We start from the raw sequence: 23,535 nt of genomic DNA, 5'->3' as shown, positions 1-23,535 counted from the left end.
CTTAGTGTGATTGGCTTTATGATTGAAGTTTACGCCCTAGAGTCTTTTTACTGCATTGTAATTGGTCAGAGTTTTGAAAATGAATAAAGAGAGTTTGAGTTGGTCTTGGCGAAGACTCCACGACAGACGCAGTCCGAGAGAGTCCAGGGGCGAGCCTTGAGGCAGTCCAGTCTTGGGCGAGTCTTGGGTCAGCCTTGCGAGAGTCTTGGGGATTTTTTCCCCAGGGCGCTGTGTCTTATAGAGTGCTCGATTGATCGACTAAGACGAGAGCTGAAACGTATTTCGTTGTGTGTGTCTTATTTGACTGTAAAGTATAAGTGACATTCCCGATCCCGTACCTCAAGGGGACGAGATAGAGAGACGAGACGAGTTTCCCCCTGACAAGTGTGGAGAACCCGAGAGAAAGAAGTTTTCCCCCTGATAGTGCCTTCAGATTTAGCGAATACATGTACTACTAAACGGTTTGAATTCGAGTGCAGAGTCAAACACAGCTTTCCAGGAAGAGAAGAAGCTAAATACAACTGTAATTGCCGAAGAGGTATATTGTAGACATTCAAATTCGCGCAATACCAATGAAATAGTCAGCAGAACAAACTTAGCGGTTGGCCATAACGTAAACTCAATGTAATAGAAGGGGGCAAGGGGGTTAGCTGGTACAGGATACAGGAAATAAAAAAAGACATTTTACGTTTTAAGGGAAATAAAATGAAAATTCAATTTACAGTAAGAAATATTTTTTTTTATATTTTACAGATAAAGCAAATTCCTAATTACGTGTTTATAATATATTTGATTTGTATTTAAGAATCATAATTGGGATTTGCTTAAGAATTGCGACATTTGACGTGGAAAATGTGTTTACATATACACTTAGAACAAATAAGATCGCTGTACAAATTACGGATGCATAAAATTATAGCTGATCACATTTTACACCTTACCCATGTCTACGAATTTACGTTTTTTTTATTTATTTAAGTTACATTATTACGAAAATAAAAAAAACAATTGATTACAGCTTACGAAAATATCCCTTGCCGACCCTCCTAATAGTCTGTTGGTTAATAATAATAACTCTGTGCCGGCTAATACAATTAAATTAAAGCGCGGTAGTCGTCGCGCTGCGCATGTGCCACATTTGTGTTGATAAACATTGATTTTCCCACAATCCAATGCGCTCTTCAAATGGAAATCACAAGTATGAGATTTGACCTGGGCGCGACTTGAACTTATTACCGTCGGTTACTCCTTCAATGCCTTCCAATAACATGAAAATTACTTAATTAAAGCTTGGAAACGTCTCAGTTCGCCATCTTTGTTTATATGAGACCCATATATCTCGCACATGCGCTGCGCGACGACTACCGCGCTTTAAGTTTATTACATTCTAACCTCTGCTTGCCTAACAATCGGATGTCATAGAAACACGCATGCTCGGGATTATGGTTTTTGCACTAGTATACAAATGTATCGCCAAAATTAGGGGCTGATTATTGCAAACTCGGGTGAGGATGGGGGCAAATATTGTTTCCCTTCACTTTGGTTCAATGTAGATTTGTTAAGGATAGTGTTGTTTGTTTTTTCTCTATAAAATGTATTTGAGGTTTTATTAATGAACATATTTTTTCTATAATCCCCCCTCGAAATGTTCTTGTTCTCTCTATGCATTTTTATCAAAATTAACCCAATCCAAGTTTTCCGATTGGAAAACCCCTTAGTTAAAGTTTCGCAAACTCCATCACATCAATATAGAGATAGGTTCTGTGTCCTATACGATTTGTTTTTCGAAATTTGCAGTGCCGGACCGTTAAAGCCGGGCATGAATGGCATTCATTGCTGTTTTCGCCTTCGAATTAAAGGCTGCTTTTAAAGACAGTTTGAGACTCGCATACTTTTCTTAGTATGGTCGCAGAATTGTTGTCATTAAAGTCCTGTATTTTTTTTGTTTATGGGTAATAAAAAATATTTATCACGCGCGATATATATATATACATCTGTTTAATTCGTTTAAAAGATTCCTCTCATTAGTAAATAGCGCCCTCACTCCACAATATTTAGAATGAGTGGTTGGTCAAAAGTTTGATGAGTCAGGTGCATCTATTGGCTAAGCTCAAATGAGTATAGGAACCATTAATGCTGTAGGGTGTACTGGGAGGGGTGGAGGATTTTATGTTTGTAATGACTGGTTGTAATGCGGTATCTCGTTGTTTTCAAGATGCAGCCTGATATTTGTTGCTTTCTTGGTTGTTCAATTGTGGCTAAAATTTGTGTGGTGGGTGGAAGATGTGTTTATTGTTTGTTGAGTCATTGTTTAGACACCTTGCAGCTTGAATGGTATGGTCCAAATCCAAATTCGATATGGCGGTGTTGAATATCTGTGCGATATGGCAGTGTCGTCTAAAAACCACGCATCAAAATGATTTCTGTTTATTTATTTACTGTTGTAGATCCTGAGAACTAGCCATTGAATATGGTGTCGGGAATAAATGGTTTTCTGAACAAGCTTTATTAATTATTGCTGGCAATACTCCAGTATGAATTGGGAGCAAAATGTGACACCAAATCTAGTCGTTGTATTGTTATGCTTCTAAAATATTTTGTTTTTAAATAAAATAAATTAAATAGAAATATTATGTGTATTTTTGTATGTGGAAACATGGCTGGCCCACTCAAAAATATAAAGAAGTGTGGTCTGCAGTTCTTTTTTTTTAATTTTTTTTTATTTGTGAAAAAAAACTGGTATTTTACAGAGTGTAAACAATAAAACACTCACAGTGCAAGGCTAGTTCGCCAACATGTCTATTCTTTTGCTTGAGTGTAAAAGTACATGGTTTAGTAACTACCTCTTATATTTTCAAATTTTAGAATCTCTTTTATTTGAGAAGGTTCTTCTATAAAAATAGAACAGATATATATATATATATAGGCTGCAAAATTATCTTGATAAGCAAATTTATTTTCAAGAGCACAGTTTGGTTTTCGAAAGGATCATTATTATCAGATTCAGAGACAGGACTCCAAAATAGTATTAACAAATTAAACAGTTATTGTGAAAAGTGGAAATTACAGGTAAATATCAATAAAACTATAATCATAATATTTAATAAAAAGGTAGAATCATGGGTCATTATTTTAATTTTTGTTTAGGTAATAGGCAAATACAGATAGTTTCCACTTATACATACCTAGGAATTATCTTTCATAGCAGTGGAAACTTTAAACTAACAATAGATAACTTAGTGATGAAAGCACAGCGAGCCCTAGGTGCACTAAAACAGACACTAAACTTGCACAATTATACCATTTCACCAAAGAATGCCATACAACTATTCAGAAGTACAGTTCTGCCAATCATATTGTATGGATCAGAAGTATGGGCAGCTTTTAACTTTAAATTATTTAAATCAAAAAATTGTAACATTATTGCAAATGATTCATTCATTCAAAAATTATACAATGACAAATTACAATTTGAACAACTGCACATCAAATTTTGCAAGCAAACACTCGGTGTACATAAAAGGTCCAGTAACATTGCTTCTAGAGCAGAGCTTGGAAGCTACCCAATCATCACTGATATATGTGCACAAATGCTAAAATACCAAAGGAGAATATTAAATTCAGAATGCAGCCCTTTGGTTCAATGTGCTCTCAAGTCAGAAAGCAAACTAAATGGCAACACCTGGACAGCATTTGTGAACAAATTACAGGAAATAACAAATGTACATGATAATGCAGAGTTCAATAGTATACAAACAAAAATAAAATTACAGAAAACCTATATTAATAACCAGTGGTTGCCAGCCCTCTAGAAAACAGAAAATAATAAATTACGTATTTACAAAATATGAATTTGAGCCATATCTAGAACTTGTAAAAAAATATTAGTCATAGAACAAGTATAACCAAATTTAGAATCTCTGCTCATACACTGCCAATTGAAAGGTTAAGATACAAAGGCATGCCTTCAGAGGAAATAATTTGTAATTTGTGTGAAGACAAGGCTATTGGTGATGAAATACATGCATTATTGGTTTGTAAGAACCAAAGGTTAATAACTAGTCGTACACAATTTATTAATATTTTGTCATTGTATAATGATAGTCTACTAACATTGTCAGAACAAAACATGTTCAAACAAATTTTAAGTTCAAATGATGGTTTCATTACCAACAGCCTGGGAAAATTCATCAATGATATTTTAACAGAAAACAAAAATTAAACTTTTAATATTTAACATTTTTTTCTAACATTTATTTTATATTTTTACAGTGTTTGTTTATTTGTTTGTATGTTTATAAATGTATATTGGCCATAGATTATGTAATTTCCATGCATTTTTTTTTGTGTCAAATAAAATATACTATACTATATCTTTCATGAATGGGCTCCTTCTCGTCCCACGTGACTGCGTGTCATCCCCGATGTACGTCAGAGAAGCGCTGTAATGTGGAACGCTGTAATGTGAAGAACCATGACCACACTAAAGATTGATCCTGCACAACGAGTCACGCATACGTGTCTTTCTGCCTAAATGTCCCCGGCAGAACCAAAATCGTGCATGTAGTAACGTGTCTGTATCAATTATATGTTCATTTCAAAAATGCGCTAAAATTCAAGCTATTTTGCGTCATTTCCGAAGACCATTGGATCCGGAAAGGGAGGTGAAGTGATGTCATGGAGTTTGAGCATTGCACAATTCTTGATTGGACCTGAACAAATTATTTTGCCTGTCTAAGTTGCTTGAGCACAGTCATTTGGGGCTGAACTTCTCAATAAATCGATCAGTACTATTTTTATATTTTTTTTCCTGATTCTTCATCGCATTCACTATAATATGTTTTGTATTTTATTTAGCAGGGTAATTCTATCTAGGGAATTATGCTGCATGGCACATTCCAATGATACTCCACGATAAAAACAAAAAAAGGTTTCTTCTTTGTTGTACCAATACTTGTTACAAGTACAATTTAAATATGTGTAGACAAAACGGCAAATTTTTAGTCTTGAAATGTACATTGATGGTTCTGATGATGTGTCACACATTACTGGTAAGTTAATTCATTTCAGAAATGAACACATCACGAACTTCTGACAGGAGCTAGTTAATACATTTACAAACATCCTTCAGTAGATAGCAATCGTACGCTTACAAAGTTTTGTATCACATCTCCACAAACGCTTGACTATACCTTGAAATATCAAGATGAAGAAATATGAGAAAACCAGACAGTGCAGCATCAAATATTTTATTACAAACCTATATTATTTATTTAAATGTAGATGCAGAGAATTCAATGGACGGATAAGGCAGGCACTAAAGTCTTTAACACAAAGTATATACATACAACACACAAAATCTGAAAAAAGCATACAAGATGCGAAAAAAAACAAAAACATTTGTACTACCAAAATATTATTTTGATGTATTTTTCTACAAATTTCTTCAAATATTTTGAAAAAGTGTAGCACTTTCTCGGATTAAAAATAAAATTATCGCTAACAAATTAAAAGTCTCTCAAAATGAAAGTTTACATGGTAAGCAGGTTTGTTTACAGCGGCCATTTTGGTTCACACTGGTGATTTGCATTTTACATTTTAATTTATATTTAACTAGCACTTACATGTGGAATGCAGAATATACATATCAAACAATAATATAAACTAAGAATGCACAGAGTATTAAAGTTACAAAAACTGTAAATAATTGATCTGAAATTAATTGCATTGTAAACATTTTCCTGAACAAATTTTTAAACATGTTACATTTTAAAAACAGTAATATTCAATCATGATTGCCAATTATGAAAACATCTTAATACAACTCAAATCAAGACTTTAGACTGAAATTTGTAATTATTTGTTGAAGTTTGAAAAAACTCAATTGTCTTGCATTGTTTTTAAAACATCAAACTTCAATCCTTGAAATCTTGATAATTTTTGTTATTGTATTCTTGTAGCACACACTTAATATATAGCACAGCAAGACAAACCAAAGTACTGTATACATAGCTATAAGTACACATAATAATACTGTGAAGGTAATATATTCTGCCACTGGAAAATACATATTTTCAAAAAAACATACAACGCACTAAATACAGTACAGTTTGTGGGTAACTTTAATCCCAAGATGGCTTTCTGATTACTTCAGTTTGCATTTATTTTTATTCTATAAAAAGTCAAATTTTTTACAGTATCCTTGTCATGAATATTTCTAACATATTCTTTGTAGTATTATTTACGTACATATAGTGTATTTACATAATTATTTACATATGCTAGTTTTGAGTACAAGCTAAGCTGTATTCAAGTCAGATGAAAGCCAGCTAAAAGTTACACTTAAATTGTACAGTACTCCTTAGAACTGTTTGCATAGACAGATCAACTGAAATGCTGATACCATGACCCAAGTCATAACATTTTGGTAATGTAATTGTCAATGTACTTATTATATACATGTATATTAGAATGGACGGTAAATTCTCTATGAAATCTTTGGGTGCATTATGCTGCAACAATTAAGTTCCAGCTGTTATATTACAGAATGCTACATCAGTCACCACCATGTTACAGCGTATATAACGCATGTAAAACACATTGTATATATACACAAATTTCAAACACAAGTACTGCATGCAAACTACAGTAGTTTAAATATACTGTAAAACCATTTAATTTCACTATTTTGATGTTTTGAGCATATTCACTGTGTTTTAATTTCACAAATTTGTCAAGAAAACGATGAGTTTTATTGTTATTTTACATGATTTAATTTAGCGGATTTTACTTATCAGCAAAAATAATTAAATTAAAACCCAGTCAATAACTAATGCATTTACAGTACTCAACCTTATTCCATGTACATAAATTTACTAATCTACCATAGCCTACTGCAGAAATAATTGAAATAAATTGAACAGTATACCCCACCCCAAAACAATCTGCCCACCTACACACACATCCATCCACACATGTCTTGGTGCAACATTTTGTACTTTCTCAAATATTTTTCCATTCTTTTTTTCTCAATTTTAGACCAATGGGTTTGATTACAATTTTCTGAAAAAAAAAATATGGAAAAAATTGTGGAAGATTATTATGTGAAAGGTAACATAAATTGGCTATCACATTTTGTTGAAGAAATCTTTATAAAAAAACACAACATTATAGCTATAAAAGAACTACAAGCCAAAATCTTTTAAATGTTTAAATCTCCAAATGCTTATATTACTAATAGTACTAATGAAACCATCTTATCTCTGTATACAAGTACACTGTAACATTAAAACTATCATCTCAAGTTTTATAAATCTATAATTTCCCTAGAAACAACACAATTGAGAATGTAAACGACTAATTTGCATAGTAGTCAATCAATATGCAGACAATAATTAAAGAAGGACAGCATATTCCTGGATCTTTACAAATTCTATCAATCAGTTTCCAGTTCTGGCAAAGGGGTATGTAACAGACTGTATGCACAAACACAGCAACAATATGGGTAGAGCTTGAAATCAAACCCAATTACACACATTTTTTGGAGATATTGAAATAAAAATTCAATTATTTCACACTACCAGCATGGCCCCATTTACTAAATTTATGCAATTCATCTGTAATTCAGTATCAATCAACTAGAAAGCAATGGAAAACAAGATATCTTGTTCTGCAGTTAAATCTGTAGCTATATTTTCTGAAACTTGAGTTGAATATAACTGGTATCCACGGTGATGATGAGAGGATGTGAAGTGTTCATCACTAGTCTTGCAATGTTTCAAGATGCACTTTATTCATATTTTGTGTTTCTTGAACACTATTCCCATTCTTTCGTGATGTTTCACAATCACTTGCTCTATAAAAAAAAACATGAAGTAGAAGTAACTGCATTACATGGTTCATAATAATAACAATAATAATAATGAACTGACTGAAAAGTTGTCCAAGTACAAAGACCTCAAAATTGAAATCAACAAAATGTGGGAATGACAACTAGAACAGTGCCAGTACTGATTGGGGAACTAGGGCTCATAAAGAAGGGCCTGGAAATTTACACCAGCAAAATTCCTGGAGATATTAACATCTCGGAACTCCAAAATATTTGCATCTTTGGAACGGTCCACATACTAAGAAGAGTACTATCAACATAACATTTTCCATTTTTCATTTTTCCATATACATATGCATCCCAAGACATGAGTGTGTGTGAAGTTTGAATGTGATCAATCAAGCTATGTCTAAGACAGGGAGGAGGATGCGCACACACATGAAGGCAAAGTCCCCGTTTTCAGACAGTAGTGGATGTTTTAACCCATAATAGATTACTCACCAATTAATTTCCTGTTTTTCCACTTCCTTAAGATTTTAAGCAACTTCTGGAATAAATTAGTGTCATAGAAGTTCTTGAGGCTCCAAAGGACCAGCATTTCATAACACTGTTTCTCAGAGTCATCTGCATGATTCTCAGCAATGCACTTAATTTCATAGTTCAAGATGTTGAGTTTTTTGGCCAACGCTGGCCACTTCATGTGATATTTCTTAGCAATTACTAAGAACACAGCAGTCAATAATTCTCCCTGGAAAAAAAAAAAGGAATTGCAAAAGTTATTAAAAATAAAATTATTAAGTGTGAGCAGTGATTTTTTTTTATACAAAAATAACCCTTTTCTTATACATCTGTAACATTGTTCTGTTTTATTAGCTTTTACCCTACAACTTAAGCACAACCTCACATACAACTAGTAAATATAGTTGTAGAACCTTGTCAGCAGTGAAGTAAACCTCAATGAATATTTCATTTTTAAATTCACTGAAAGCTATTTCTAACATTAGTTTAGAACGCAGACAACAGCAATGATAACATACGCTTTCCACATCATCGTAATTATGGTTATATTATGACTCTATGTTTACCTGTGCTTCCTTGGCGACATGGAATATCTTTAATGCTCTTTGTCTGTCTTTGTCAGTTTTATACTGTGGTGATAGTTTAATTAGCTCTCTTGCAGTGATCCCATCCTACAGGATTAAATGTATGTCATTACTGCAGTACAATTGATATCATACATGTATATTCTCCATCAGTACAATTGATATGATACATGTATATTCTCCATCAGTACAATTGATATCATACATGTATATTCTCCATCAGTGCAATTGATATCATACATGTATATTCTCCATCAGTACAATTGATATCATACATGTATATACTCCATCAGTGCAATTGATATCATACATGTATATTCTCCATCAGTACAATTGATATCATACATGTATATTCTCCATCAGTACAATTGATATCATACATGTATATTCTCCATCAGTACAATTGATATCATACATGTATATTCTCCATCAGTACAATTGATATCATACATGTATATTCTCCATCAGTACAATTGATATCATACATGTATATTCTCCATCAGTACAATTGATATCATACATGTATATTCTCCATCAGTGCAATTGATATCATACATGTATATTCTCCATCAGTACAATTGATATCATACATGTATATTCTCCATCAGTGCAATTGATATCATACATGTATATTCTCCATCAGTACAATTGATATCATACATGTATATTCTCCATCAGTACAATTGATATCATACATGTATATTCTCCATCAGTACAATTGATATCATACATGTATATACTCCATCAGTACAATTGATATCATACATGTATATTCTCCATCAGTACAATTGATATCATACATGTATATTCTCCATCAGTACAATTGATATCATACATGTATATTCTCCATCAGTACAATTGATATCATACATGTATATTCTCCATCAGTACAATTGATATCATACATGTATATTCTCCATCAGTACAATTGATATCATACATGTATATACTCCATCAGTACAATTGATATCATACATGTATATTCTCCATCAGTACAATTGATATCATACATGTATATTCTCCATCAGTACAATTGATATCATACATGTATATACTCCATCAGTACAATTGATATCATACATGTATATTCTCCATCAGTACAATTGATATCATACATGTATATACTCCATCAGTACAATTGATATCATACATGTATATACTCCATCAGTACAATTGATATCATACATGTATATACTCCATCAGTACAATTGATATCATACATGTATATACTCCATCAGTGCAATTGATATCATACATGTATATACTCCATCAGTACAATTGATATCATACATGTATATACTCCATCAGTACAATTGATATCATACATGTATATTCTCCATCAGTGCAATTGATATCATACATGTATATTCTCCATCAGTGCAATTGATATCATACATGTATATTCTCCATCAGTACAATTGATATCATACATGTATATTCTCCATCAGTACAATTGATATCATACATGTATATTCTCCATCAGTACAATTGATATCATACATGTATATTCTCCATCAGTACAATTGATATCATACATGTATATACTCCATCAGTGCAATTGATATCATACATGTATATACTCCATCAGTGCAATTGATATCATACATGTATATTCTCCATCAGTACAATTGATATCATACATGTATATTCTCCATCAGTGCAATTGATATCATACATGTATATTCTCCATCAGTACAATTGATATCATACATGTATATACTCCATCAGTGCAATTGATATCATACATGTATATTCTCCATCAGTACAATTGATATCATACATGTATATACTCCATCAGTGCAATTGATATCATACATGTATATACTCCATCAGTACAATTGATATCATACATGTATATTCTCCATCAGTGCAATTGATATCATACATGTATATTCTCCATCAGTACAATTGATATCATACATGTATATACTCCATCAGTGCAATTGATATCATACATGTATATTCTCCATCAGTACAATTGATATCATACATGTATATTCTCCATCAGTACAATTGATATCATACATGTATATACTCCATCAGTGCAATTGATATCATACATGTATATTCTCCATCAGTACAATTGATATCATACATGTATATTCTCCATCAGTACAATTGATATCATACATGTATATTCTCCATCAGTACAATTGATATCATACATGTATATTCTCCATCAGTGCAATTGATATCATACATGTATATTCTCCATCAGTACAATTGATATCATACATGTATATTCTCCATCAGTGCAATTGATATCATACATGTATATACTCCATCAGTACAATTGATATCATACATGTATATTCTCCATCAGTGCAATTGATATCATACATGTATATTCTCCATCAGTACAATTGATATCATACATGTATATACTCCATCAGTGCAATTGATATCATACATGTATATTCTCCATCAGTGCAATTGATATCATACATGTATATACTCCATCAGTACAATTGATATCATACATGTATATTCTCCATCAGTGCAATTGATATCATACATGTATATTCTCCATCAGTGCAATTGATATCATACATGTATATACTCCATCAGTACAATTGATATCATACATGTATATTCTCCATCAGTGCAATTGATATCATACATGTATATTCTCCATCAGTACAATTGATATCATACATGTATATACTCCATCAGTGCAATTGATATCATACATGTATATTCTCCATCAGTACAATTGATATCATACATGTATATACTCCATCAGTACAATTGATATCATACATGTATATTCTCCATCAGTGCAATTGATATCATACATGTATATACTCCATCAGTACAATTGATATCATACATGTATATTCTCCATCAGTGCAATTGATATCATACATGTATATTCTCCATCAGTACAATTGATATCATACATGTATATACTCCATCAGTGCAATTGATATCATACATGTATATTCTCCATCAGTACAATTGATATCATACATGTATATTCTCCATCAGTACAATTGATATCATACATGTATATTCTCCATCAGTACAATTGATATCATACATGTATATTCTCCATCAGTACAATTGATATCATACATGTATATTCTCCATCAGTACAATTGATATCATACATGTATATTCTCCATCAGTACAATTGATATCATACATGTATATTCTCCATCAGTACAATTGATATCATACATGTATATTCTCCATCAGTGCAACTGATATCATACATGTATATACTCCATCAGTACAATTGATATCATACATGTATATTCTCCATCAGTACAATTGATATCATACATGTATATTCTCCATCAGTACAATTGATATCATACATGTATATTCTCCATCAGTACAATTGATATCATACATGTATATTCTCCATCAGTACAATTGATATCATACATGTATATTCTCCATCAGTGCAACTGATATCATACATGTATATTCTCCATCAGTACAATTGATATCATACATGTATATACTCCATCAGTGCAATTGATATCATACATGTATATTCTCCATCAGTACAATTGATATCATACATGTATATTCTCCATCAGTACAATTGATATCATACATGTATATTCTCCATCAGTGCAATTGATATCATACATGTATATTCTCCATCAGTACAATTGATATCATACATGTATATACTCCATCAGTACAATTGATATCATACATGTATATTCTCCATCAGTGCAATTGATATCATACATGTATATACTCCATCAGTACAATTGATATCATACATGTATATTCTCCATCAGTGCAATTGATATCATACATGTATATTCTCCATCAGTACAATTGATATCATACATGTATATACTCCATCAGTGCAATTGATATCATACATGTATATTCTCCATCAGTACAATTGATATCATACATGTATATTCTCCATCAGTACAATTGATATCATACATGTATATTCTCCATCAGTACAATTGATATCATACATGTATATTCTCCATCAGTACAATTGATATCATACATGTATATTCTCCATCAGTACAATTGATATCATACATGTATATTCTCCATCAGTACAATTGATATCATACATGTATATTCTCCATCAGTACAATTGATATCATACATGTATATTCTCCATCAGTGCAACTGATATCATACATGTATATACTCCATCAGTACAATTGATATCATACATGTATATTCTCCATCAGTACAATTGATATCATACATGTATATTCTCCATCAGTACAATTGATATCATACATGTATATTCTCCATCAGTACAATTGATATCATACATGTATATTCTCCATCAGTACAATTGATATCATACATGTATATTCTCCATCAGTGCAACTGATATCATACATGTATATTCTCCATCAGTACAATTGATATCATACATGTATATACTCCATCAGTGCAATTGATATCATACATGTATATTCTCCATCAGTACAATTGATATCATACATGTATATTCTCCATCAGTACAATTGATATCATACATGTATATTCTCCATCAGTACAATTGATATCATACATGTATATACTCCATCAGTGCAATTGATATCATACATGTATATTCTCCATCAGTACAATTGATATCATACATGTATATTCTCCATCAGTACAATTGATATCATACATGTATATTCTCCATCAGTACAATTGATATCATACATGTATATTCTCCATCAGTGCAATTGATATCATACATGTATATTCTCCATCAGTACAATTGATATCATACATGTATATACTCCATCAGTGCAATTGATATCATACATGTATATTCTCCATCAGTACAATTGATATCATACATGTATATTCTCCATCAGTACAATTGATATCATACATGTATATTCTCCATCAGTACAATTGATATCATACATGTATATTCTCCATCAGTGCAACTGATATCATACATGTATATACTCCATCAGTACAATTGATATCATACATGTATATTCTCCATCAGTACAATTGATATCATACATGTATATTCTCCATCAGTACAATTGATATCATACATGTATATTCTCCATCAGTACAATTGATATCATACATGTATATTCTCCATCAGTACAATTGATATCATACATGTATATTCTCCATCAGTACAATTGATATCATACATGTATATTCTCCATCAGTACAACTGATATCATACATGTATATTCTCCATCAGTACAACTGATATCATACATGTATATTCTCCATCAGTGCAATTGATATCATACATGTATATACTCCATCAGTACAATTGATATCATACATGTATATTCTCCATCAGTACAATTGATATCATACATGTATATTCTCCATCAGTACAATTGATATCATACATGTATATTCTCCATCAGTGCAACTGATATCATACATGTATATACTCCATCAGTACAATTGATATCATACATGTATATACTCCATCAGTGCAACTGATATCATACATGTATATTCTCCATCAGTACAATTGATATCATACATGTATATTCTCCATCAGTACAATTGATATCATACATGTATATTCTCCATCAGTACAATTGATATCATACATGTATATTCTCCATCAGTGCAACTGATATCATACATGTATATTCTCCATCAGTACAATTGATATCATACATGTATATTCTCCATCAGTACAATTGATATCATACATGTATATTCTCCATCAGTGCAATTGATATCATACATGTATATTCTCCATCAGTGCAATTGATATCATACATGTATATTCTCCATCAGTGCAATTGATATCATACATGTATATTCTCCATCAGTGCAACTGATATCATACATGTATATTCTCCATCAGTACAATTGATATCATACATGTATATTCTCCATCAGTACAATTGATATCATACATGTATATACTCCATCAGTACAATTGATATCATACATGTATATTCTCCATCAGTGCAATTGATATCATACATGTATATTCTCCATCAGTACAATTGATATCATACATGTATATTCTCCATCAGTACAATTGATATCATACATGTATATTCTCCATCAGTACAATTGATATCATACATGTATATACTCCATCAGTACAATTGATATCATACATGTATATTCTCCATCAGTGCAATTGATATCATACATGTATATTCTCCATCAGTACAATTGATATCATACATGTATATTCTCCATCAGTACAATTGATATCATACATGTATATACTCCATCAGTACAATTGATATCATACATGTATATACTCCATCAGTACAATTGATATCATACATGTATATTCTCCATCAGTACAATTGATATCATACATGTATATTCTCCATCAGTACAATTGATATCATACATGTATATACTCCATCAGTACAATTGATATCATACATGTATATACTCCATCAGTACAATTGATATCATACATGTATATTCTCCATCAGTACAATTGATATCATACATGTATATTCTCCATCAGTACAATTGATATCATACATGTATATACTCCATCAGTACAATTGATATCATACATGTATATACTCCATCAGTGCAATTGATATCATACATGTATATTCTCCATCAGTACAATTGATATCATACATGTATATTCTCCATCAGTACAATTGATATCATACATGTATATTCTCCATCAGTGCAATTGATATCATACATGTATATTCTCCATCAGTACAATTGATATCATACATGTATATTCTCCATCAGTACAATTGATATCATACATGTATATTCTCCATCAGTACAATTGATATCATACATGTATATTCTCCATCAGTACAATTGATATCATACATGTATATTCTCCATCAGTGCAATTGATATCATACATGTATATTCTCCATCAGTGCAATTGATATCATACATGTATATTCTCCATCAGTGCAATTGATATCATACATGTATATTCTCCATCAGTACAATTGATATCATACATGTATATTCTCCATCAGTGCAACTGATATCATACATGTATATACTCCATCAGTACAATTGATATCATACATGTATATTCTCCATCAGTGCAACTGATATCATACATGTATATACTCCATCAGTACAATTGATATCATACATGTATATTCTCCATCAGTGCAACTGATATCATACATGTATATACTCCATCAGTACAATTGATATCATACATGTATATTCTCCATCAGTGCAATTGATATCATACATGTATATTCTCCATCAGTACAATTGATATCATACATGTATATACTCCATCAGTACAATTGATATCATACATGTATATTCTCCATCAGTACAATTGATATCATACATGTATATTCTCCATCAGTACAATTGATATCATACATGTATATTCTCCATCAGTACAATTGATATCATACATGTATATACTCCATCAGTGCAATTGATATCATACATGTATATTCTCCATCAGTACAATTGATATCATACATGTATATTCTCCATCAGTACAATTGATATCATACATGTATATTCTCCATCAGTACAATTGATATCATACATGTATATTCTCCATCAGTACAATTGATATCATACATGTATATTCTCCATCAGTACAATTGATATCATACATGTATATTCTCCATCAGTGCAATTGATATCATACATGTATATTCTCCATTAGTACAATTGATATCATACATGTATATTTTCCATCAGTACAATTGATACCATACATGTATATTCTCCATCAGTACAATTGATATCATACATGTATATTCTCCATCAGTGCAAGCTATTCACATCATTATATTTATTAGTGGATGATATACAGTGTTTGAAATTTGTCAAAATAGTTTACCAGAGAACAGGGCGGGTAACTTTAAAAACTTGCCTGCCCTGCTAACAATTTACCAGCATTGTTTATGTTTTCAATGTTTTATTTACTTTCAATCGTTTCCCTATACATGTATTTAATTTAATCAGTGTCACTGCAGTGGCTTTCATTTAAATAAGAAAAATCTGATTCATAATCAACTCTTGCATAGTGTGAGAGATTGCTAAATCATGTATAGTGTGAGAGTTTGCTAAATCATGTATAGTGTGTGAGTTTGCTAAATCATGCATAGTGTGAGAGATTGCTAAATCATGTATAGTGTGTGAGTTTGCTAAATCATGTATAGTGTGAGAGTTTGCTAAATCATGTATAGTGTGTGAGTTTGCTAAATCATGCATAGTGTGAGAGTTCGCTAAATCATGTATAGTGTGAGAGTTTGCTAAATCATGTATAGTGTGAGAGTTTGCTAAATCATGTATAGTGTGAGAGTTTGCTAAATCATGTATAGTGTGAGAGTTTGCTAAATCATGTATAGTGTGAGAGTTTGCTAAATCATGTATAGTGTGTGAGTTCGCTAAATCATGTATAGTGTGAGAGTTTGCTAAATCATGTATAGTGTGTGAGTTTGCTAAATCATGCATAGTGTGAGAGTTCGCTAAATCATGTATAGTGTGAGAGTTTGCTAAATCATGTATAGTGTGAGAGTTTGCTAAATCATGTATAGTGTGAGAGTTTGCTAAATCATGTATAGTGTGAGAGTTTGCTAAATCATGTATAGTGTGAGAGTTTGCTAAATCATGTATAGTGTGAGAGATTGCTAAATCATGTATAGTGTGAGAGTTCGCTAAATCATGTATAGTGTGAAAGTTCGCTAAATCATGTATAGTGTGAGAGTTCGCTAAATCATGTATAGTGTGAGAGTTTGCTAAATCATGTATAGTGTGAGAGTTTGCTAAATCATGTATAGTGTGAGAGTTCGCTAAATCATGTATAGTGTGAGAGTTTGCTAAATCATGTATAGTGTGAGAGTTTGCTAAATCATGTATAGTGTGAGAGTTCGCTAAATCATGTATAGTGTGAGAGTTTGCTAAATCATGTATAGTGTGAGAGATTGCTAAATCATGTATAGTGTGAGAGTTCGCTAAATCATGTATAGTGTGAAAGTTCGCTAAATCATGTATAGTGTGAGAGTTTGCTAAATCATGTATAGTGTGTGAGTTTGCTAAATCATGTATCGTTCATGGATTGTTGTGTTTATACTTGTTTTAGACCTCTAGATACATGATTTTGAAAACACTCTTGTAAAAAGTAATATTTTATCTCGAAAAATCTACACAACTACAGGGCTAGTAATTTGAAATTGTCACCAGCACGACTGAATAGTTACCCATACCAGACTTCCAGGTGGGCAGTAATTTGTTTTCTTGTTACTTTTGGAGAAATTATATATGCATGTTTATTTTGTGAAAGGCGACAAAATGAAATTAAATGCAATCACAATAAAAGTGCAATTCAAAATTTATTTTCAAAAGCTAAGGGTCAATTCGATTAACCATGTACATTATGCAATTTTTATAGGTTTAATGTGCCACACACCGTCTAGTTTGAATTTTGTGTAAACAGTTTATTTTGCATGCATGGTATATGTCACATGTGAACCATTTAGATACTTAAGGGCATGCTTTAATGATGTTTAATTGTATTTTGATAGATTTAGAAAGATTACTATAATATAACTACTGGGGTCTCAAGCAGCATACATACATGTACTGCTATGAAAACACATATATATATATATATATATATCATAAAATTGATCTTCACAGGTAATATACCAAATGTTTTGATAAATTATTAAATTTATCTTACTTGGTAGTATGAGCTAAAATAATTTGGAATGGAATGTAGCATTACCAATAGTTACAAAAATGTCTGCATATCGATGATATTTACTGTAAAATACTTCATTTTAGTTGGAATTAATTTTTGCTGAAAAGATTTTTTGGGTGTTTTGTATGTAATTTATGTTCACTGATTTTTGACAAGTTTAAAAGTGACAAGTGTAAAATATCATTCCTTCAGCAAAAAATTAAATCCAAGCAAAAATAAACTATTCTACAGTACACTGTAGGTGTCATGTGTTCAAAAACATGCCTCAATTAGTGTTTATGATGTAGTGCAATTTGTAAACTGACTATCAGTAGTATACTTACGCAGTTAACAATATTGAGTTGGCAACCATACAACACGAGTATTCGTATTATAGCCACATTACCAAACATAGCAGCGAGATGTAATGGTGTGTCTCCATCCTACAATGAAGTGGATATTATATGAATAATAACACTATCAATAACAAGCCATGCATGGCATAGTCCCTGTTAGTTATCAAACTTAAGATATATAGTTTTGTTTATACATGCAGTAATATACCATGGTTCAAACATAAACATGTCAGAGATATGAATCCAGAAGCTGATGCTTGCTTATGATGATTTTTTAACATTGAAAGATTGACATTTGATCGTCAAATGAGTACTAGTCCATATTGGAAGATATTGTTCCGGACAGCATTAATTAAAACAAAATGGCCACTGGTCGGCCATTTTGAATACATCTGTATATCTATAACATGATGTATAATAAATATATAAAATTTGAACATAATCAGTCAAATCATGTCAGAGATACGGCTCTAGAACCACATTCATTGAAACAAAATGGCCGTTAGTCAGCCATTTTGAATCCAATTTGAAAAAAATAAAATGACATGCATCAAGGTCCCGTAATGTCCAACGTATGTACCTAATTTGAACAAAATCCTTCCATAAATTCATGATTTTGATGATTTTTGCATTTTGAATCAGATAGTCAAACCAATATATCTGTATACATGTATCTATGACATGATCTATAATGAAAATATGAAATTTAAACATAATCAGTCAAAGCATGGCAGAGATACATTGTATGGCACTAGAACTGCATTCAGTAAAACAAAATGGCCACCAGTCAGTCATTTTAAATCAGATCTGAAAAAAAAATGACATGCATCAAGGTCCCGTAATGTCCAACGTATGTACCTAATTTGAACAAAATCCTTCCATAAATTCATGATTTTGATGATTTTTGCATTTTGAATCAGATAGTCAAACCAATATATCTGTATACATGTATCTATGACATGATCTATAATGAAAATATGAAATTTAAACATAATCAGTCAAAGCATGGCAGAGATACATTGTATGGCACTAGAACTGCATTCAGTAAAACAAAATGGCCACCAGTCAGTCATTTTAAATCAGATCTGAAAAAAAAAATGACATGCATTTGAACAAAATCCATCCATAAATTCTTGATTTTGATGATTTTTCAGCACAAAAATGGCTGCCATTCAGCCATCTTGAATCAGACCATGAAACAAATTTTGAAAGTTTGAATGTAATCAGGCCAGGCATGTCTTAAGATATAAGAGTAGGTCTAGATACACACACAAACACACGGACTGCATCCAACAGGGACTAATAATCACTACTAGTAGGTTTTAATGGGACATCATTGTCATAACTGTTTATTAAGTGAGAGTTTGTCTGCTCTTAGGGTTGCTGTCACCTGCATTAAATACAGTGTAATACAGGTTATCACGAGATATCGCATACACAAAGGTCACAGCAATCCTGTACTGCCTAAGTGTATACTTTGAAAAATTATTAATTAATAACATATTATCACAATACAAACTGTTAAGATTAGCTAATCAATTGAAACATAAAAGTAACTGCAAACAACACAGACAAAAACACAGAATAAAATAGAATCAATGCCACAAAACACCATTTACCAGGTATTTGCATATTATTATCATAACAAGCAGCCTATCGGCTGAGATAGCTCCGCTGTTAGCAATGCACATTTCAATTAAAGAACTGAAGACATCATTAGAAAATGAACAATATGTATAGTATCAAAGCAATCGGACTTACAGTTTTTAACAAGAAGTCGAAAATATCACTTTTTACCAAAAATGACAAAAATATTCACCAAAATTAGAGAATTGAAGATATCATCACAAAATGAACAAATCTGAGAGAGGTTCACATGTAGTACCTATATATGTAGTATCAAAGCAATTGGACTTGCGGTTTTTAACAAGAAGTCGAAAATATCACTTTTTACCAAAAATGATAAAAATATTCACCAAAATTAGAGTATTAAAGATATCATTACAAAATGAACAAATCTGAGAGAGGTCCACATGTAGTACCTATATATGTAATATCAAAGCAATTGCATTTGCGGTTTTTAACAAGAAGTCGAAAATATCACTTTTTACCAAAAATGACAAAAATATTCACCAAAATCAGAGAATTGAAGATATCAACATGAAATGAACAAACCTAAGAGAGGTCTACCCAAGGTACATATACACCAAGTATCAAAGCATTCAGGCTTGTAGTTTTCAAGAAGAAGTCAAAAAAGTAAAACATTGACACGGACGACGGACAATCACTCATATGATAAGCTCCGCTCGACAAAGTCGACAGCGGAGCTAAATATATGCAGTGTTACATAACATATCACCAAATATGTGTTTTATACTTGTTAGGTATTGCAAATTAAGTAAGTTTGGATAAGAATTTGAAAATGAAAAAAATACAGCTCATGTGTGTTTCACAGCATGCCAATATACTGTAAATTGCTTTAATTTTGCAAGAGATTTTTTGCCAATTTCATATTAAAAATCTGTGAAAATCATGAAATTTTGGAACATATTTTTTTCATGAATGCCATAAAATCATCAAATTTCAAAAATTCCTTGCAGTGAAAAATAAGCAGTCTACAGTAGATGTGTGATTATATATAATACATCAGATAGTTGAAGAAAAGAATACAATGAACAAAATGTTAGTTTAAAAACTGTTAATAAAGAGATTATCCATGCAAACATTTATTGAGTTTTATATTCTAACCTTGTTTTGTACATCCGCATATGATATTAGCAGAGGAAATATGTCTAATACTAATTGCTCTGCAAAGTTATAGCAGTTGTGAGCAGCTGCCAAATGCAGCATAGTGTTACCATCCTGTAATGAGTTATTTATAGAAAGATGTTGATTGGTTAAATGTGATTGGGTTAATTTGAATAATTTATGCAGTGATTTGCATATTATTATGAATGAAGGGCAGTGCAGTGCAGTGCAGCATTGTGTTACCATACTCACGGTTACTAAAAAATTTTTTTATTAAATGTGCCATACTGAAAGAGCGAGGCTATTTATTGAAAGATTTTGATTGGTTAAATGTGTCATATGATATGGTTAATTTGAATAATTTATGCAGTGTTTTGCTGTTGTGTCACCATCCTGAAATAACAAGGCTATTTATTGAAAGATTTTGATTGGTTAAATGTGTCACATGATATGGTTAATTTGAATAATTTATGCAGGGATTTGTATATTGAAGGTACCGTAACAAGGTTTGGAAGGTTTGGTTTGGTTGATTCAAGTCGATCAGTTCACATCTATCTGGTCAGGTAAATTCAAGTCAGGTTTGTGGTGCTATTAAACATTTTTTTAATTATTTTTTCCATTTTTTGTTCATCTGTGAGTGAAAAAAATCATTCAATAGAAAAAAATGCTTGTGTGTCTGCAAATGTTTTCATTAGTAACCACATCCTTGGTTTTTTTTGGTCAGATCGTGTCAGTTCAGGTCAAGTTGGGTCACTTCATTTCAGGACAGGTCAGGCACAGATGTGTTTATAATAAAACTGACAGCAGGACTCATATCGCATGGGAATATAGATGTTAATGACAGAAAAAAAAACTTGTACCTTATTTTCTGAATCAATTCTTGCATGATGTTTAACCAAGAGTTCAGCCACATGTTCATGTCCATGGACGACTGCTAAGTGAAGAGGTGTTTGATCATGCTGAAATGGAAATATTCAAAAACAATCACATTTTAATGTTTGTTAATGTTTATAATACTGTAAAATACTTTATTTTAGCTGGAATTAATTTTCTCTTAAAAGACTTTTTTGGGTGTTTTGTATGGAATTTATTTTCACTGAATTTTGACATAGGAAGTAAGGTATATTCGCTGGATTTTATTTTCACTGAATCATTCCTTCAGCAAAGTAAAGTATTTTACAGTACCTTTTGTAACTGAGAAGTAATGTTAATTTAAAGGTTTGTATATAAATGGAAGTGACTTTAGGAGAAATTTTGATAAGATTAGAATGTGCTGACTGTGCTTATCAGCATTTATGTTTTAAGCTTATTATGGTTGAATCAGAAAATCATTAAGCAAGCAATTAGAATATCTTTGATAAAAATAAATAAAAATATAAGTCAACAGCTATAACATACCATATCATTTCTGACCTCTACATTAGCACCACAGTTTATAAGCACTTTACATGTCTGAATATGACCATGGAGAGCAGCTCTGTGTAATGGTGTGTAGCCATACTGTTAATAAAACAATACAATGTATCAATTAGTGAACATTATGTGTTCAATTCAACATCCAATCAAGTAACAAAGTAATGTGTCTTCTGTACATGCATTGCATTATGTGGAAAAGACTATATAAACAGACCTGCATCATATCTACTATTACCGGTAATCACAAGATGCTTGATAATGAATAGTAATTGCCAATTAAACCTCATTTGAGGGCAACGTGTTACCGGTATATCATGTTATCCTATTTACTCTCTCCAACAGAAGCACACATCTGCAAAAATTGGGTTTATTGTGTACTGTATCCTTAACATACAAGACTTATTTTGTGACATAAGATCATGTATTACTATCATACTCGTCTGAATTAATGCCCACCCGACTAGAACAGGAGTGTACCCTGGGTGCAAT

The 23,535-nt window shown here is 31.6% G+C and overlaps 1 protein-coding gene across 1 annotated transcript in view; it reads right to left on the bottom strand.

The window, feature by feature from the left end:
- Positions 1-6,957: 6,957 nt before the first annotated feature.
- LOC100373654 (uncharacterized) overlaps positions 6,958-23,535 on the bottom strand; it is a 36,052-nt gene continuing 19,474 nt past the window's right edge. The window contains exons 14-20 of the mRNA XM_006813019.3: positions 23,029-23,130; positions 22,491-22,589; positions 21,631-21,744; positions 18,871-18,969; positions 8,914-9,018; positions 8,330-8,576; positions 6,958-7,855 (exon numbers count right to left, since the gene is read on the bottom strand). Coding sequence (XP_006813082.1) covers positions 7,794-7,855; positions 8,330-8,576; positions 8,914-9,018; positions 18,871-18,969; positions 21,631-21,744; positions 22,491-22,589; positions 23,029-23,130 — 828 coding nt within the window. The 3' untranslated portion in view covers positions 6,958-7,793. The remainder of the gene's footprint in view (positions 7,856-8,329; positions 8,577-8,913; positions 9,019-18,870; positions 18,970-21,630; positions 21,745-22,490; positions 22,590-23,028; positions 23,131-23,535) is intronic.

This window comes from Saccoglossus kowalevskii, chromosome 22, assembly GCF_978046115.1.
Source record: "Saccoglossus kowalevskii chromosome 22, keSacKowa6.1, whole genome shotgun sequence".
Lineage (NCBI taxonomy): Eukaryota > Metazoa > Hemichordata > Enteropneusta > Harrimaniidae > Saccoglossus > Saccoglossus kowalevskii.
The sequence above is the reverse complement of the archived record's forward strand: the minus strand, read 5'-3'. Positions and strand labels throughout refer to the sequence as shown.